Source organism: Hippichthys cyanospilos, chromosome 7 (assembly GCF_059441005.1).
Source record: "Hippichthys cyanospilos isolate Australia breed blue-spotted pipefish chromosome 7, RoL_Hcya_1.0, whole genome shotgun sequence".
Lineage (NCBI taxonomy): Eukaryota > Metazoa > Chordata > Actinopteri > Syngnathiformes > Syngnathidae > Hippichthys > Hippichthys cyanospilos.
Window position 1 is genome coordinate 23,588,237 of NC_142375.1, and position 17,566 is coordinate 23,605,802.

Below are 17,566 nucleotides of genomic sequence, written 5' to 3' on the forward strand. Positions count from 1 at the left end.
TGAAAAATCAACAATTTAATGAATAAAATTCTCCTTAAACAGATAACTTATATGCATGTACATTTTTTGGTGCGAAACCTACACAAGAAAAAAACAACAACATTGACCTGGGACGAGGAAGAAAGCTTTTGTATACAACGGCGCCTTGAGATCTGAGCGACCCAACTTAGGAGTGTCTTTGAGATAAGAGCAGTGTATGGTGGTCAAACGAACCCTAAAACATATTATAATTAAAACACTCATTGCTTTAAATAATACCCTAGTTAGCTTAAATGCTAAGCCAAGCCTTACGCTAGCCTGAATGCTAACACATAAGGCAAAATTCCATTAGCATGCTGTTAGCTTGGAAAGTAGTCTTTACAAACCCAAAAGATGTTTAAACAAATGGTGAAGCAACACATGTAGATAGATAATGTAACAACACACCCAGGCATACTTTTTTTTTAAATCCTTCATGAAAAACAATTAGTATTTTTAAAAACAGTAGTACTATTCTTTGTTTCTACAGGACTGTGGTGTGGAATGTATTAAGCTCGTATCTCAAGGCAGAAAAAGTGAACGATATACACCAGCACGTAAAAATGTCAATCAAGATTTGACAAAAGAAATTAAGTACACTTAAATAAGGAAGAAATCTCATCAATTAAATATTCTACAAAGTAGGGAAAACATCATTTTACACTTAAAGTACACGTTTTATATTTGCTTTATCATTTACAGTGTTTGATTGATTGGATGAAAATCTTGTCTATTTCTTTTGTAGGATGGTAAACATGGAACACGCGTTTTGAAAAAAAAAACAACAAAAAAACATGTTGGCAGCAATTGCATAATGTATTTCAGATTTTTTTTTTTGTTGAAAATTTTCACAAAATTTTACATGTAAATGATGACTTTATCATAATGGTACAACTTTTCTTTCATTATCTCCAATCATAACTCCCTCTTGCAAAATTTGCCATTTTCATATGAAAAATTGTGACTATTCTCATAAAATGAGACATTTTTTACACCCCATAATATTTTCCAAAAATGTGATTATTTAATATTAACTTCTTACCCCTTGTAATATATACTTTTTATTTGAAATAAAAAAATTCCCTCCCATTAAAGTGTCATATGGTGAAAAATTTTTGAAATTGCAATTTTTGATATACTGTAAATATGAACAAAAATTGTATGTGAATTGTAACTTTATCCTTTAAGTACAAGCATTCTTGTAATAACGTTTACGCTTCTTTTTCACAGTCGTATTACAACTTTCTCTTGCAAAATTAGCATTTTCATTTGAAAAATTGGAACTACACTCTCTCAAAATCGCACATTTTTTCATACCCCATAAAGTTTTTTCGTTTTTCCTTTTTTTCACACAACTTTCATTCAAAAACAATTCATACCCTGCTAACATATTTTCAATTCTCATGAGGACATTCTGAGGTTGTAAAAAGTAGTGATGTGAAATGAAGCCTCATGAAACACTTGTGATATGTTTTGCTCCTCTAGATGGCGCTCTTGTTTTAAAGACAAAAAAACTTGCTCAATGGCACTGCATGAAATTTGCACAGCATCTTTCAAGCAAGCCTGCCATTACAAAAAAGTGCTTCGTGAGGCTTCATCTTTAGTCAGAAAAAAAAAGTAAAAAATACTTTGTGGAGAAAAATTACTCTCCTGTTACATTACGTTTCTTGAAAAATGACGACTTATTGCAATATACTCTTTCAAAGAAACCTCCGAGAATAGCAAATTAATTTTTGAAAAATTCTGACCTTCTTGTGTAGCAACTTTTTTTTTCTCTTTCCTCCACACCGGCTTTTATTTTGTGGGCCGCGGGCGGTCAGAAGATGTCGGGGCAAAGGTCCCATCCGGCGCCGGCGTCCTTGGTCTCCCAGTAGCCCCCTTTGTAAACGTGCACGGTCTCTCCCGACGCGGGGTCGTGAACCTTTTGGAACCACAGCGCCTGGTAGGTGTCGGAAGGGGCTGCCGCAAGACAGAAAAGGAACCAAATCAACGCGCCAAAAAAGTCTTTAGCCTTAGGTCATTTTGAGCTCATTCACTGCCAATGACGGCTCTGGACGTCAAAGATCCATTTGACTGGACAGGGGAGTGGAAAAGTTACCTTTCACTGCAAGCCAATTAAAATTCATCTTTTGACTTCTGTCATCATTTAATGCCAGGTACGTATTTTCACGTTTTAAGAATCCAGACATTAAATCCTAGATACTTTAAGTATTAAATCCATCTTTAAGTACATTAAATGCCAGATACTTTAGCATTAAATCGATACTTAAGTATCTTAAAAAAAAGATGAAAATATGTCCCTGGCATTGAATACGTTGATACAAATATCTGATACAAAATCTACTCTATGTAGTGCAGGGGTGTCCAAACTTTACAGGGCCATAAACAACAAATTGGCAAGATGTTAAAAAAAAAAAAACTTGACTTTTAAGCACTGATCAGCGAGTGAAAGTTTCAAAATGTCTGGCAAGTAAAACTCACATCCTTTTTGATTACATCAAGAAAAATACTTGCAATAAATGGAATCTGCAAAGGAGTTTGATTTTTTTTCTTATCATTTATTATGAATGCTTTTTTCTGTTCTGTTATTTTTAGAATTTGCTCCTCATTTGTTCTATATATTCTTGCTCATATTTTTTGACTACTGTATGTTTTGATTATAAATGTTTGTTGCTCGTCAAACATGTTTTTCGTTTGTGTTTGGTCTTTTCAATAAACTAAAATCTTCATTTATTCTATTTTTTTTCCCTTTATTTTTCACTTTTTCTTCACTTATTATACGGTTTAACGGAGTAAACCTCATAGTTTTGAATTCCCATAGACGGACATGAACATTTTCTCCGGTCTCTCTAATCAAAATCCCAACCTAGCGATGACCAAACGAAGCTTCGTGAAGCACTTGTGATATTTTTAGACTCCTCTAGATGGCACTCTTGGTTCAAAGAAGCATGTAATACTTTCTCACTGCATTAGCGTTGATTTTTCAACTAAAAGCACCATCTAGAGGAGTAAAACAAGAACACGGGTCCTTCATGAAGCTTCGTCACTTCAAAACAAAAACAAAAAATCCATGAAAGAGCAAAGACGAGACCACGATAATGGAAACATATTTTTAGCCGGCCGCCGAAATATAACAGGCGGGCCACAAATAGCCCGCGGCCCACATTTCACAACACCCCTGACATAATGTACGTTACTTGCTTTTGGCTGGAGCTCCGCCGGAACCTTCAACATCTTGGGCTGAAAAGAGCATGAAAACATTGAGGAACGCCTTTAGGAACCGCCACCGATGATATTAGTAGTCGTAGAACGTTAGGGGGCTACTTGCGTGTGACAGGAAGAAGAAGAGGAGCAGTATGAAGATGAGGAGAGTCCTCCGTGTCAGCTGAACGTCGCCACGCACACGTTTTCCGTCAACCGCCGTTTGGCTTCGACCGCGCTACGCGCCGCGCCGTGCTAATCTAGCCTTCAAATGTGCTGTGCAGCATTTTACGAATCTTTAACAATAACCTAAAGGCAAACTTGAAACCCAAGACTTGACACCCGAACTTGAAACCTTTACCCCGGCCTGAAATTGCCATTGAGCAACATCCCACTTAACTCGCACCGCATCCGAAGGCGCTCCGAGCAAAATGTCACACAACACATCCCTAGTAAAACGAACGCAGACTACAAAGCTGTGCGGCGATACTTGCTTTCGTCCGAAACCTCGCTGGCTTCCGTTGCGACCTCATCCGCGTCGGCTAGAATGCAAATAAAGGTGAGGAATGAGCACAAAAAAATGTACTACTATACTAATAAAGGCCGCATTAAGGAACAACCCCTAAAGAAAGCTACCAATTAAGCTTACTAGCTAGCAAAGTTAGCCACTCGACGGCTACCGAGCTAACCAGCGTACAGTTGGAGGAAAGATATATTTCGCTGGCATTATTAGCTCGATTATGTTGGACAAAATCGCTAAGTGCAAATAAATTAGCTCGCATTACTGTTAACAGCGCTTCAGTGTTTGGCCTAATTATTAGCTGGCGAGAAAGCTAGCTAGATCATTTGCCAACAAAATGGCTGCCCAAAAAGATAGAAAACTTTTATTGTTCAAATGAACTATTTGGCTAGTTAGCCATTCAGCAAGATGACTACAGTATTTGGAAAAACTACCTAGCAATCGTGTTAGCTCACTGGATATTTAGCCGTCCCTTTAATTATGTTGAGAGCGCTACATTGGCATTGTTATCAGCTTAAGCGACTACTTTGAAGGAAAGGTACCTCATATAATATAATATAAAACATTTACTAATAAATAGTTGTTGCCTCGTATTCTTATTAGCTTGTCTAACTTAGCCAGCAAGATAGTTAAACACAAAGACAACAGCATAAGTATTACCTCGCTAGCTCATTTGCTATCAAAACAGCTCTTACTATTAGCATTAACTATGTGATAGTAAGTCAGCAAAATAATTACTAGCAATTTTACAACGTATTAGCTCACTGGAATTTTAACTGTCACTATAGTTATTGAGAAAAAGAGTGCTAATTGACATGATTATTGGCTAACTTACTATCATAAAAGATAAGAAAGGCAACTAGCGCTAATGCTAAACGTAAATAAAGATTTACTTTGGGTACTATTTACGTCGTAAATAAAGATTTACTTTAGGTACTATTTACGTTAACCGGCACAATTGTTAGCTTACTCGAGCTAGCCGAAGAGAGCGCTAAATGCAAAGACAGAACACGATCTAGCAATATTACCCAGCTAGATCACTTGAAATCAAAATGGCTCCCGCAAAAGACGGAAAGCTTCAAGCGCTAATAATAAACATTTCTATGGTTAGGCAGCAAAATGGCATTTGGAAAAATGAATACCGAGCGATATTATGAGCTCAGCGGATACTTAAAGAAAGAGAGCGGTCATTTGCGTTATTAATTCCTTGTTCGACTACTTCAAAAATAGAGCTAGCTACCTCGCGCAGATATTCCAGATTGAAATAGTTTCCGCCAAGGATAAGCGCTAAGCCTCTTCGGAAAGCTACAGCACACCAGTGACCACTAGGGGGAGCCCGTGTATCACTTTTTGAGAAGGGCTGGCTGGAAAAAAGCACGTCAACGAATACTTGCTTTTCAAAGACGAGTCGTCGTCGGGATCCCGGCTGGACGCTTAAGTATCGGGACAGAGAAGTAGACAAAGACACCACAGACATGCGTGTCCCCGCTTTGTCTTCTTCAATTGCGTGTTTTACCTTGGTCGGGCGTACCGGCCGCCCTGACCAGCTCGCGCTCCCTCTCCCGACGAGCCGTCCGCTGCTTCTCCTCTAATCTCTGCTTCTCGGCGTTGGCCTCGTCCCAGCGTCCCTCTTCCATCAGACGCTGGTCCGGCCGACGCCGGCTGTCCGTCGGCGCCGCGTCGTCCTCGGGTTCGTTGAGCGTCAGCGCAAGGGAGGAGAAAAAGTACATGCTCTCTGCTCCCTCTCTGCCGAATCAGAAAAAATCACGTCAGCCGGATTTGTTTTTGTTTTTCCTGCGCCGTCGTGTCCCGACGTACGGTAAGGGGTTCTTCCTCCAGATTTCTTTGGCTTTGAGAGTCTGGTAGACGGTCCTCTGTTTGCCCTCGGCGCCGTTTTCGCTCTTGCTGCTCTGCATAATCCGGGAAAAGTCCATCTTCTCGTCCCACGTGCCCGAAAGCACGTAATGCGCTTTCCCGTCTTTGTCCGTCACCACGCCCGTCACCTACCGCGACGCAACCGGAGAAACGATGAAAACATCTCAAATTGAGTCCTGATCAGACACAATTAGAAAAGGAAAAATCTAAATTTTCAATATGAGAATGCGAGTTGTTGGCCAATAGGTGAGAACACTTTGCAAAAACACAAACTTTACAGATATTATTATATCCCGTAAATTTCAGACGACAGTATAAGCGGCTACTTTTTTCTCATGCTTTGAACTCTGGAGCAATGTTTTGGTTTTGCGTTACAACTGCTATTCGGTTCCGAGGAATTAAGTCTGTTCCCTGCCGGCTGTAAATGTTTTTAATTATTTGAAAATGTTTTTTTTTTTTTAAAAACTGCTATTTTCCTGGACAGTAGGGGGCGCTCTCCATTATTCAAGGCAAACAGGGATGTTACTATTGTGTTGGTGCAGTCTTCTAACGATCCAATCCGAGCGTTATCTTGAAAATACGTTGGTGCTGCTTGTTTATAAATGTTCGGGCATGTTCAGTCCGTGTTTAGGGCGTGATGTTGCTGTGTCCAGGCAGTTTGAAGAGAACGTTTTAAAGAAGAACTTCCATGTACCATCTTTCTGCCTGAATATTTAGTGTTCCAACTTGCAGTTTATAGTCCGGTGCGGCCTATACATGACAAAAATCAATTTTCCGTTACATTTTTGTTGCTCCGGCTTATAGACTGAATAATAATTAAAAAAAAATACAAATAAAAATGCGGTTCACTATTTATTTAATCTTTCAATTGAAAAGTGGATTTAGGTTAATATATCAATCAAATTCAAACTTTTATTCAAATTGGTTAACACTTTTTGCAAGGTGAACAAATGGGAATAGTTGTATTGATGAGTGTTTTTCCCTTCTCACTTTAGAATGATCTTATCAATGCACGGATTGTCATCAGTCTATTTTTGGCCAAAAATCAGGCGAGCGTAAAAAAAAAAAAACCTCAGGACAATACCCACAAGTAAACCCATGTGAATGTCTTCGCAGATCACAAATTTCTCAACACATGCCAAGAACATTAAGGGTCCAAATCACGGACGCAAGACAAAAAAAAAGTGACCTTTCTTGGCACGTCTCTGGAGAAGTAACTGTAGGGCGTGAACTTGAGGTGGCAGCGATCGCCCGTCTTGTGGTTGATCACGTCGATCTCCCCCGACTGGGCAAAAGTCAAAACGCCGTGGGTGATCCGCATATCGCGCGATCCGCATCGTCACCGTACCTGATCGATCCACAACTTGCCCACGATGATATTGTGCACGGTGGTGGTGACTTTCTTCCAAGAGTAATGGTTGCCGCTCTTTTCAAATATGCACTGGATGGAACCTGCGGGACCGCAAAATGCAATTTGGAGACAAATGCATATGGCGTACTCACGTGAGGAGGCGTACTAACCCAAGGGGATGATGGACAAGTATTTTCCTCGGAATTTGCTGGCTAAGGTGATTTCCTGTCGGAGGGTCCAGCCTTTTTGCGAGACGGCGTGATGGGCGGCCGCCGGCGGGTGGTGGCTCACCTGAGGGAATCGACTCGTATTCGTTACGAGGCACTGAATAAGTTAAGTATATACACACATATACACACACACACACATACACACACACACACACACACACATATACACATATGTGTGTGTGTGTGTATATGTCCTCCACCCTTTGACGCTTTTATTCGAGCAGTTTTCCCCCAGGCCCCCAGAGCGCCGAGTGCGGCTGCAGCGTACCTGCTCGCAAAGAGAGCGGTAGCCGCACTCGCGCAGGCGATCCAGCTCGAAGGTTTCCCCCAGCAGAGGGTTGAAGGGCTTGCCGGTGCGCTGGACGGTGGTGGAATAGGACGAGACGGTGAAGGCGGCCACGTAGCACATCTGCTCCAGGGAGCCGGGACACTTGGCCGCCTTGTCCAGCAGCTCGTAGTACTCCAGGTCCTCCGAGAGCCGCTGCAGCATGGACAGCGGCTCGTTGAAGTTCACCTAGGGGGACGGGCGGGAACGTCATCCGGCCGTTCGGCGGCGCCGGGCGGCCGACTCACCGGCATGGGGATCTTGGACAGCTCCTTGCCGATGCAGTTCTTCATGATGCTCCACAGGTTGAGGTAGTAGTTGGGCTTCTCCGGGATGCGCGTCCGGCGCGGCCGGACGGGCTCCGGGGTTTGCGGGGACTCCGGGCTGGACGCCAGCGACAGCTCGTCCAACTGCGCCGGGGGAGGAGGAAAAGAGGGCGGTGACGCTTTCCGGGCCGGGCGGCTGAAAATTTGCCTTCCGTAAGCGCTTCGTTTGATAGCTTGGCGAAGAAGTACTGCCTTAGCCAGTGAAAATGTCCATCTTTCTCTATTCCTATTCTCCTCGCCTTCCTCTTCGCACTAGTAGCCCGCTTGCGTAGTCGCAACGCCCTTCCTCTCTCCCTATTGCCATGGTAACAACAGGTGCGTGTTATGCGCCGTTCATTTCTTTTGGAGACAACCTTATTCATGTATTTCTTATTTTTCCATATATATAAACACACATATAATGTAAATCTACTATATATGCGGTGCGAAAAAAACTTCCTTTCAATAGAAAACAAAGAAATGAAATACCGAGAGGTCATCCACGCCGGTCTCATTGCTCTGCCTGCTTACGTTACTGCCAGATCTTCTGTAAGAAAAAAAAACCCCATCCATATTGCTTAATAACTTATGAAGCAGAGCCGAAGCCTCGGCGGAGGGTCGCGCACGAGCGACCTGTGATATTTCGGATCGGCGGGAACGGTGATGAATTCGGCCGGGTCCTCCATGGCGTCGAAGAACTCGTTGTCGTCATCCTCGTCGCTGGCGTCCCCCTTTCCCGACATTCCGCCTGAAGACAGGCGCGTTACACTTAGGAATTGATTTTCCGACGCGCCGACGTTAAGATTCCATCGTTCATACGCATACATTTACCTTTGCCCGCTAAGTCCGAGTTGCTGTGCGAGGGCGGAAGCGCGTTGGCTCCCCGGAAAGCTCGCTCCAGATGGTTGTGCTGCTTGGCCAGCTGCTCCAGCGTGTCCTCCAAGCGGATCCTCTGCGCCCGCTCCGTCTGCAAGGCCTTCTGCCAGCGCCGGCTGTGGTTCTGAGCCATGGACAGGAAGTCTCGGCACGCCTGCGCGCGGGGAGCCATCAGCAGCCGATGTCAGCGACTGGCGCGGGCGGGCGGGCGGGCGGGGCTTACGTTGATCATGGCGTTGGAGGTGATCCGGAAAAGCGTGGCCCTCTCCGTGACTTGCCGGATCTTCTCGCTCATGTCGACCGCGGCGTGGATGCCCTCGAGTTCCGACAGAGATCTGAAAAAAAAAGGAGCTTTTTTTTTGTTGATTGGTGAAGGGCTTCCTTGCCCCCCCCCCCCCTTTTTTTTAAATTGCTTTCCTACGTAGCATACTTTATCCTCCGTACCTTTGCAGGGCCGACCCGTGCTTGACAATCAGATCGTTGCACGTGTCGAGGTCCTCCACCTTGCTGCTGAGCGTGCGCAGCGTCGCCTGGATTTCCACGTTGCGTCCGGCACCCTGCGCCGAGGCGGGCGCGGCCTCCGACGCTTCGTCGGCCGATTCGTCTGGACGCCGACGGGGACGGTCAAGCCAGCGTGAGGCCGGAGGGGGCCGGAGGGGGCCGGAGGGGGCCGGAGGGGGCCGGAGGGGGCCGTCGGCACTCACCCAAGAGATCCTGCATGCTGAAGGCCTTGGCCTTGGCCAGCTCCAGGGCCGTGATCCAGCGTTGGCGTTCCACCTCCGAGCTGGCCTTCAAGTGGTACGTCTGCGCGCCGCCGTTGGAGATGACAAAGTTGCACGAGTCCTCGACCGCGATGTTGGCCGTGGCCAGGTTGATGGTGCCGCGGCACGTGTGGCCCATCTCCGCCTGGCTCCTGCGTAAGGACGGAGCCGTTATCAAGCGGGCCGACGATCGGGGCCGATATTCGCCAGGTTGGTTTTTTTTTTGCTCGCTATGCCTCCGATCACGCACTTAGTAATGGAGAGTCACTCGAGCGCTGTCCCGTCCGCAGCGGCATCTGATTGGTTAGCCGTGCAAGAGGCAAAGCCAATCAGTAGTGAAAGCCATATATGGCATACGCGCGGAGCACGCGGGGAGAGAAGTCGTCTTTCGAAATTGGGTACGTTTAAAGAAACTCTTTTAATCCCAAAAACTTATTTTTACATTTTTACTGTAGTACTTTAGTATTAGTACGGTTTGAGGTAACCAATTATTTGCAGTACTAAAGTAATTTATTCCCCTCATACTCAAGGCTCTAAAGTAAAGGATTTCTTCAGTACTTACTTTATTCTGTACTTGTCATTTTTACACCCTTCTTTAGCTATACAATTGGAATAAAATTGAAAAGCTATATAAATAACTGGGATTGAATGTGTGTACTCTTAAAAAAAGAGTGAAAATATGTTGTGAGGCTTGAAAAACACATTGATTTATCTTGCCTTATGTTGAATTCCTGCTAGTAAACAGTGGGGACTTCAGCAGCATACAGGCTAACACTCAGCTAGCTGCTGATTTGCAACGTCGTCGCCTTTTTCCATTTAAAAAAAAAGGTTGAGTAAAATTAAGCTAGTGGTTGGACAAGTTGAGGGGAGGGTGACAGAAAAGTGCTCTCATATGCTTGTGTGTTCGTTTTGGGGCGGGGGGGGGGGGCACGTGTGCGTAAGGCACAGGGAAGGTTTTCTGTGTTGATTGAGTCAACTAAGTTTTGAGGTTGCTATTTTTCCAAAACGCGTCCCCTTTTATCGCAATACGTAACGTCGGCTTTAAATATCAGTTCTCGGCCTTCTTGACCACCGTTAATCGGTACGGGCCCTGAAAAAAACATATCGATGGATCGACACTTTGTACGGCTTCCCGCTAGTTATCGGAATGATGGGTTGAACTTCCTGGCTTCACTGTAACGACAAAGTTGACTTCCTACCGGTAATACGAGAGCAGGCCATTGCTGAGGACGAACCAGCGCCTCTGGTAGCCTTTGATGTAGTTGGTCCACTTGAAGAGCCAGCCCTTGTAGGTGTCGCCCGGGGTGGGAGTGGGGGGCTTGGACTCTGACGACATCGCGGCAGCCTGCTGAGGAGCAGCGGCGGCGTCTCTTATTGACATCCGAGGAAGGAAGCAACCGATCGAGGGAGGGAGGACGGAAACGGGGGAGGAGGGACGCAAGCGAGAAAGGGAGGTCAAGGCATCTTATTGGGAGGAAGATGAAAATCAAGAAGCAAGCAAGCCAAGAAGGAAAGGAAGGAACGAGGCAAGGAGTGAAGGCGGGAAGCAAGCAAGGAAGCATACAATCGAGGAAGAAATTTGACGGAAGGAAGCATAATTATCAAGGGGAAAAAGGAATCAAGGAATGACTCAAGTTAGGAAAGAAGGACGGAAGAAAGAAAGGTTGCAAGGACTCAAGGAAGGAAAGAAGAACGACGTGTAGGGAGCAAAGTACAAAAGCGCTCAGGATGGAGAAAAGGTGGATGGGAGGAAGCATGAAAGGAAGGAATAAAGGTAGGAAGGACACAAATAAACAGAGGAAGGGCACAAGGAAGGAAGGAAAGAATGAAAAAATTAAGGAACGAAGCAAGGAAAGTAAGTAGAAATATCAACGGAAGAACGGATGAAAGAAGGAAGTATTGAAAGAAGCAAAGAAATGAGGAAAGGAAGGAGGAAAAGGTGGATGTAAGGAAGGAGGGGAGGAAACATGAAAGGAAAGAATAAAGATCGGGAGGCAAAGAAAAACAAAGGATGCAAGTAAGGGAGGGGGAAGAATGAAAAAAAAGGAAGGAAAATGGATTGGAAGAATCAACCAAGAAGCGTAAAGTCAAGGAAATAAGAATTAAAGGAATGAACGAGGCATAGTTCTCAAGAAAACGTAATGAAAGAAAGAAAAAGGAAGAAAAGTAGGAAGCAAGTAAAGGAAAGGATGGCAGGCAATAATCGTCACGTGACTTCATCAGATCAAAACGGAAAAAAAACGTATGAAGAAAAAAACACTTATAAAGTGACTTACACCTAGTATGAAACAATTTGAATATGCCACATTTGCTTTTACAATACATGTTATTGTTAAGAAGTTACCGCGTAAATAACACGACTTATTTTCCATGTAATTATGATGACGTTCGATTACTTTTAGGATATACACGTCATCATTATGACGTGACGGATAAAAAGGTTGGACAAAGTGTCATTCAAAGGCAATTAAATGTCTTTTTTTTTTAACTCAAGCAGCGTCAAGACGGTCGTTGCGTGGGTGTACGTGTGTGTATACGTGTGTCAGCTGTCAGGTGATGACAGCGACTTGCCGGCCGGCCGGCTAACGTCTTTCCCACGCTAAGTTTTGCTTTTAATTCAAACAAAAATACCTTGTGTGTGTCCACGTTACCATTTGTCACCCAAGAGGTTATGTGCGATCATAGTAGCGTGGAGAAAATAATTGCTGGAGTTACCTGAAGAGAGCAGGAAACCAATTCAAGGCATGAAAATCTCCTTAAACTCTGGCCGCCACTAAGCTTGCTAGCCAGACCGGAAGTTGTCACCCGATTTAGCCGGAAGCGCCAGACGTGTGACACCGGGTTACAAAATAATCCAGAAATGGTCATACAATCTAAATAAATGTATATGTAAAGTGTAGTTGAGATGTACAACCGCTTTTCCAACTATTACCTAGTAGATTTATGTATAATTGTCAAATGTATACCGATGACGGTTTTTGGCGTCATTAACGTCAACTGCCAATTTTCGTTCCGCCTTACGTTGACAAGTCATGGCACTCATTACCACGTTAACTCGTGAAATGCCCCCCTCAAAAAAAAGTCACGAATCATTAATTTGTGGGACAATGTGGCTATATTATTATTACATCAGCAATGCAAACGGTAGGCTTTTTAGTGACACATCATGACGTCATCACGTTTCGGCTACCGCGGACTCAACTATGTTTTTTCAATAAACTCTCCCTTGTATGTCTAAAATTTACTAAGAAATGTGCACTATTTTTTTAAATGTGAGTAGTTTGAAAAATATGCATACGCTAGGATTACCTAGGTAAGGCATAACAGCCATTACTTATGCAAGTGAACAATGGCAACTCCATTTCGGTGCAGTCCAGCCATGGTCATTTTTTTTTTCGTTGAACATGTCAACGTTGGTTCGTTAAAGCATAACATCACCAACTAAGACACGTTCTTTATTCAACCAGTTGAAATTTAACGATTTTACTCCCCAAGATCACACTAGAAACTACAAAAAAATGCACTGCCATTTTTTGTTCTACGATAGTCTATTTACTGTTCATTTACTGACTTCTAGTCCGCTTCATTTTTCATCAACTCTGTGGAATGACATGACCTCATTTACTGCCAGCCCAATGACATTTATATAACCATAAGCTAATTAGTTACCACTGACGCGGAAAGTGAAAAATAAGCAATATGAAGGGACATTTCGAACATTTTATTGAAAATGTAACAGTTCTGACAAGCGAGCGATGAACATATTCCATTAACAGAGCAACAGAATCAAAGCGGCGAGTAGAATTTAGTGAGTTACATTAAACACCTCTTGAGTTCAATATAACAACTGAAAAACAGTGAAAGACACTGTGTAGACATTAAACCCCGCCCCTCGCCCAACACACCAGAAGGAAATCAAAACTAAGTTAGCGTACTAACGGTGTGCAAGATGGCTTATAGGACTACGGCATCTGTTAAAAGTAGCGTTAAAGCAACTCATTGACGAGAAGATGGCGCAAAACGAACACGGGCTCATTGGCTTACGTTCACTTTGCCGCTAATTTGGAACATTCTGAAAGACAAAAAGGATTTTTCAGTTAAAAAGTGTCAATATTGCGGCGGAGCTGGCTCCTTCAGATGGCCGTCGTTTCCCACCAGCCCCGGCGGCGTTCCCGCGTCGCCGCCGAGGATTTCCACGCGGAGGTCGTTGGTCTGCTGCTCGTCAACGATCCTCTTCTGCAGCTCCTCCTTGTTGGACAGGCGATCCCATTAAATCATCCCGTTTTCATATACGCCCCCCCCCCTCGCCTTACCTGGCTGGTGACAGGCAGCTGCAGCGGGAGGTCCTCCACCTGGACAAAGTCGTCCTCGTCCGACGTCCTCTGACTGCTGTTGCCGGAGACGGCTTCCTGCAATCGCAACTCATTGTTGCGTGCGCATTAAAATGCATACGCTTCCGCCTTACAAGAAATCTGCCCTAAATTATTCTTTTATAAAGATTCCACTCCGTAAATATTGGGACACCATTCTCATGTTTTGGCCACAATGGATTTGAAATGAAACAGGATACACTTCAACTAAATACCCTTCAATTCATTAGCATGACTAATAATATGAAGTCCTCGTTTGTCCTGCTAGTTCGACTATTTACACTTACGCCAACACTTTACGGGGCTGAGAGACAAATGTATTTTTTTAAGCGCACAAATAGCACTGAGCATCTGGCCACGAGATGGTCCATCAAGACAAGAACATGTCAAGGTGGTCTTTGCAGAATTGTTTTTTTCTTATTTGAAATATGCTTTTTCTTCTGTGAAATAATTTAACATTGTTTTAGTCACTGTGTCTTTCTTCCTTGCCGTCGTTGGAACACTGCGTACGTCTGCGAGAAAGGACTGAGGCTTCATGGAGAAAACTGCGGCGCAAACTTGGAGGTGAATGTTTTTTGTCAAACTATCCACTTTCGACTTTTTTGGAATGTTTTCAGTCAACTATTCATTTTCGACTTTGTTGGAATGAAGCGTTTTGTGGTACTTACGTCAACATTGATCATGACGGGGGATTCTGTGTCGGGAGTGCTGGTGGTGTTGGAGTCTTTGGAGGTTGCGCAAACTTCCGAAATTCTGCCGCTTTGTTCTGGCGCAGCAGTGGCGGCGACGGTAATAGGGTCCTTCCCTTCGTCGCAATTGCGACTCGGCGCCTCTGCGGGCTCGTCTTCGGTCAGCGCTGCCAATTTGTTGCTCTCCACTGTTTGGGATGGAGAATGGAGAGGAAATGAAAATGAGCAAAAATGATTAAAAAAAAAAGCAGAAATTGAAATTGAAATATAACACTTGTTCTGTGTGATATGCAAATGTGTTTTAACGATGACCAAGTGGTCCCATTTTATTGGCACGTATCTTATTTAAAAACCGACTTGAACTCTTATGTAAGTTAGCTCTTGTGTTTACATGAAACACATGACTAAAACAGGAAAAAAAAAAAAACATTTGGTACTGCTATCGTAGACAAAAAGGCCAAGAAAAAAACAACAACATAATTTGAACCATTATTTCGAAAAAAAAAGAAAGCCTTTAAGAACAGTCGTTACATGACTCCAGTGCTGTATTTGTATTTTATATTTCCCGTTAAAGAAAAACAAAACAACAACAATCAAGAAGCACCCACCTGCTTGTCGCAAGTCAGTTTCGATCGTTCCGCCGACCTGCAGAAGGATGCAAGCAGAGGTCACACGGAGTGGACAGATCGAAGCGAATGCTTTCAAACTACCTCTTGTTCGGGCGCGGCCTGCAGGGACGTCTGCACGTCCGCGGGCCCGGCCTCGAACTCCTCGGGCTCCCGCTCGTCGTCGTCGTTCTCATCCTCGCCGCTGCCGTAGTTGTTGAGGGCCTGCGACTCCGCTTTGGAAAGCCCTCGGAAGAAAAGCACACGGCGCACTAAAACTCACCGCCGAGCTTTGAAATATGCCACTAAGCCATTTTGCTTTAGTCGAACATGAAAAGTCAAATTTTTCACTCACTGATGGACATGGGCATCGGCTGAGCATCGGCCTCTTCCTCATCTTCATCATCGCGGCTTTTCGTGTCGCTCGGCGGGATGGAAGGAACTTCCTGCTCGGTATCGTCTTTATCCTATGATGCGAAAAGTTCCACCTGATACTCAGTTGGGTACAAAAAAAATCCAAATCGCTAATGGAAAGCACAAACCTTGTCTTCATCAGGAGAGGCTGAAGTATTCACTTCGAGCACTGCGCTTTCCTAACCGGGACGACAAACATCATTGAGTCTCAAACGTTGCTTTCGGTCAAATGTTTTTTGTCCAGATAAATAAAACCTTGAAAGCGCGATTGGCGTCAGGAGACGGCTGCGCCTCCTTGGCCCCTCGTCTGGCTTCCTGGGAGACGGCGAGGCCGCTGTCCAAGTCCTGCATGAGTCGGAAAAAGGCCAGTTCGTTGAAGAGGATGTCCGAGATATCCACCAGGATGTCCTCGCCGCAGTTCTTCAGCGTTCGACCCATGAAGCGACTGAGGGAATCCTGCGACGTGCGATTGTTTTTGTATAGTTAAAAAAAAAATAAAAAAATCATTATTGCCTGTAGAAACATCCATACTGAAAGACCGGCGGTACACGCTCCGCGGGGTATGTGAAGAAAATGTGTTTCTTTTTCAAATAAGGAACAAATCAATTAGAACATTAGGGAACTCATTGTGAAATCGTCCTAAAGTGAAACACTGATATAAACAAATGTAGCCCTGTTCCCGGTTTCCATAGCAACAAGTGTTGTTATTCTTCATGTCAACAGCCCACAATGTGGCCTTTCCATCTTGTCTTCCTGTTAACTCAATGTCTGCGTGTGTCTCTCGGGCGCGTCCGGCCTGTTACGTCACATCTCGCTGCCCCGCGCTTGCGTATGCGTAACAAACGAACAAGAAACCTTGTAAGTGACTCCTGCAGGCGGAAGGTGGAAAGCGGTACGGTACCTGCAGGATGCTGCCGAGCTGCCGGTGGAAGAAACGCACAAACTCCTTGCTCTCGTGGTTCTGCTGCATGAGGGACAGGACCTTGCGACGCAAAGACATCAGCAGCTGCGGGCCGCACACCTCGTGCATGTTCTCCTGTAAAAGGAGCCACAAAATTGAGTAACATTTCATATTAGGGATGTGACGAGCTCCCGCGGGATTCGAATGCGGCCGGATTTGGCAAGAGATGTGTTTTGGTTTGGCTGCTGTTTTTGACACGGGGCACAGAGGAGAATGCGCTTGCCTGTTAATGCTCGGAGAATTTCAAAATAAAGCTTACCAGGGCAGATACCAACGACACCGAAGCATGTTTTCATTTGAAGTTGCGTAAATATACTATACTACGACACAAAGTTTGCAAATATCTCATCTCGTTCTCGCGGACACAATCTCGTGAGACGCCCGGTGGAATTTGGGTCTCGGCCCATCCGTAGAAATCACCGTCCTATTTCTTACGCTACCTTGAGGAATGGAATGACCTCGGTCATGATCTCCTTGATTTGCTGATTGAGCTGCGCGGTGTCGATCTGAGGCGCGTGCACGTCGCCGGAGGCGCCTCCTGCTCACAAACGGGAGTAGGATCATTTGAAAAAGCAACTCCGCGGGAGGGCCGCCGGGATGTCGCCGGGAGGCCGCGCGCACCTTCTGCGGCCTCTTGAGGAGGAGCGCAAAGTCCAACGTTGGAGAGGTCAGAGTCCCCGGCGGTGCCGGTGTCCGCTTGCTGCTTCATTTGCTCATATTGGCGCATCCTGGCTAAAGCTTTGTCCAAGTGGATCACTGTGTTGCCTATGCAATCAAAGACGCTCGCGTGAATTTGGAGCGGTTACAAATATAAAAGTATTCCCAGTCCACAACGCTATGTCACAGTGCCGGGTGCAGGACCCAACCCCCTTTCAAACATACCCAAATCATCTTTAGAAAATGGATCCATGTTGCTCGAAGACAAGGTGCTGTCGTTCCCTACGGACTCTGTGTCATCTCTCTTTTTCAAATTCTTCGCCGCCGCTTCCTAAACACGAGCCGGGGAGAAAAATATATCAGCAAACGGAGTTAACGTGACGCAACTAGACCTCGCTCGCAATTAGC

General features: G+C 44.8%; 2 protein-coding genes and 1 long non-coding RNA gene across 9 annotated transcripts in view; 1 reads left to right on the plus strand and 2 right to left on the minus strand.

The window, feature by feature from the left end:
- LOC148421687 (oxysterol-binding protein 1-like) lies at nucleotides 1–12,246 on the minus strand. 4 transcript variants are annotated; one of them, XM_088418721.1, is made up of 20 exons: nucleotides 12,178–12,246; nucleotides 10,662–10,807; nucleotides 9,406–9,614; nucleotides 9,146–9,305; nucleotides 8,925–9,036; nucleotides 8,657–8,855; nucleotides 8,459–8,573; nucleotides 8,315–8,372; nucleotides 7,769–7,930; nucleotides 7,464–7,709; nucleotides 7,136–7,256; nucleotides 6,963–7,066; nucleotides 6,804–6,899; nucleotides 5,558–5,742; nucleotides 5,256–5,485; nucleotides 5,134–5,172; nucleotides 3,714–3,761; nucleotides 3,347–3,403; nucleotides 3,220–3,258; nucleotides 1–1,977 (listed from the first exon to the last, which is right to left on the minus strand). In XM_088418721.1, exons 2-20 carry the CDS (start codon nucleotides 10,796–10,798, stop codon nucleotides 1,835–1,837), a joined length of 2,460 nt encoding a protein of 819 aa, XP_088274847.1. In that variant the 5' UTR covers nucleotides 10,799–10,807; nucleotides 12,178–12,246; the 3' UTR covers nucleotides 1–1,834. The 4 variants fall into 4 exon arrangements, with proteins under 4 accessions (XP_088274847.1, XP_088274846.1, XP_088274848.1 ...); XM_088418720.1 differs by having other exon boundaries at nucleotides 10,662–10,810; nucleotides 12,178–12,244; XM_088418722.1 differs by lacking the exons at nucleotides 3,347–3,403; nucleotides 3,714–3,761; nucleotides 5,134–5,172 and having other exon boundaries at nucleotides 10,662–10,810; nucleotides 12,178–12,244.
- On the plus strand, nucleotides 9,460–16,074 carry LOC148421688 (uncharacterized). Its single transcript, XR_015866074.1, has 3 exons — nucleotides 9,460–9,672; nucleotides 14,300–14,396; nucleotides 15,785–16,074. It is a non-coding gene; the product is annotated as an uncharacterized LOC148421688 (long non-coding RNA).
- The window catches only part of pcm1 (pericentriolar material 1), a 17,291-nt gene continuing 12,893 nt past the window's right edge, over nucleotides 13,169–17,566 (minus strand). For 3 of the 4 annotated variants that reach the window (XM_088418719.1, XM_088418716.1, XM_088418717.1), the window contains 12 exons: nucleotides 17,384–17,489; nucleotides 17,123–17,266; nucleotides 16,942–17,039; nucleotides 16,442–16,576; nucleotides 15,796–15,996; nucleotides 15,669–15,719; nucleotides 15,482–15,593; nucleotides 15,232–15,374; nucleotides 15,130–15,166; nucleotides 14,501–14,709; nucleotides 13,776–13,871; nucleotides 13,169–13,710 (listed from right to left, as the gene is read on the minus strand). In XM_088418719.1, coding sequence (XP_088274845.1) covers nucleotides 13,570–13,710; nucleotides 13,776–13,871; nucleotides 14,501–14,709; nucleotides 15,130–15,166; nucleotides 15,232–15,374; nucleotides 15,482–15,593; nucleotides 15,669–15,719; nucleotides 15,796–15,996; nucleotides 16,442–16,576; nucleotides 16,942–17,039; nucleotides 17,123–17,266; nucleotides 17,384–17,489 — 1,473 coding nt within the window. In that variant the 3' untranslated portion in view covers nucleotides 13,169–13,569. The remainder of the gene's footprint in view (nucleotides 13,711–13,775; nucleotides 13,872–14,500; nucleotides 14,710–15,129; nucleotides 15,167–15,231; nucleotides 15,375–15,481; nucleotides 15,594–15,668; nucleotides 15,720–15,795; nucleotides 15,997–16,441; nucleotides 16,577–16,941; nucleotides 17,040–17,122; nucleotides 17,267–17,383; nucleotides 17,490–17,566) is intronic. The other variant, XM_088418718.1, reaches the window with a different exon arrangement.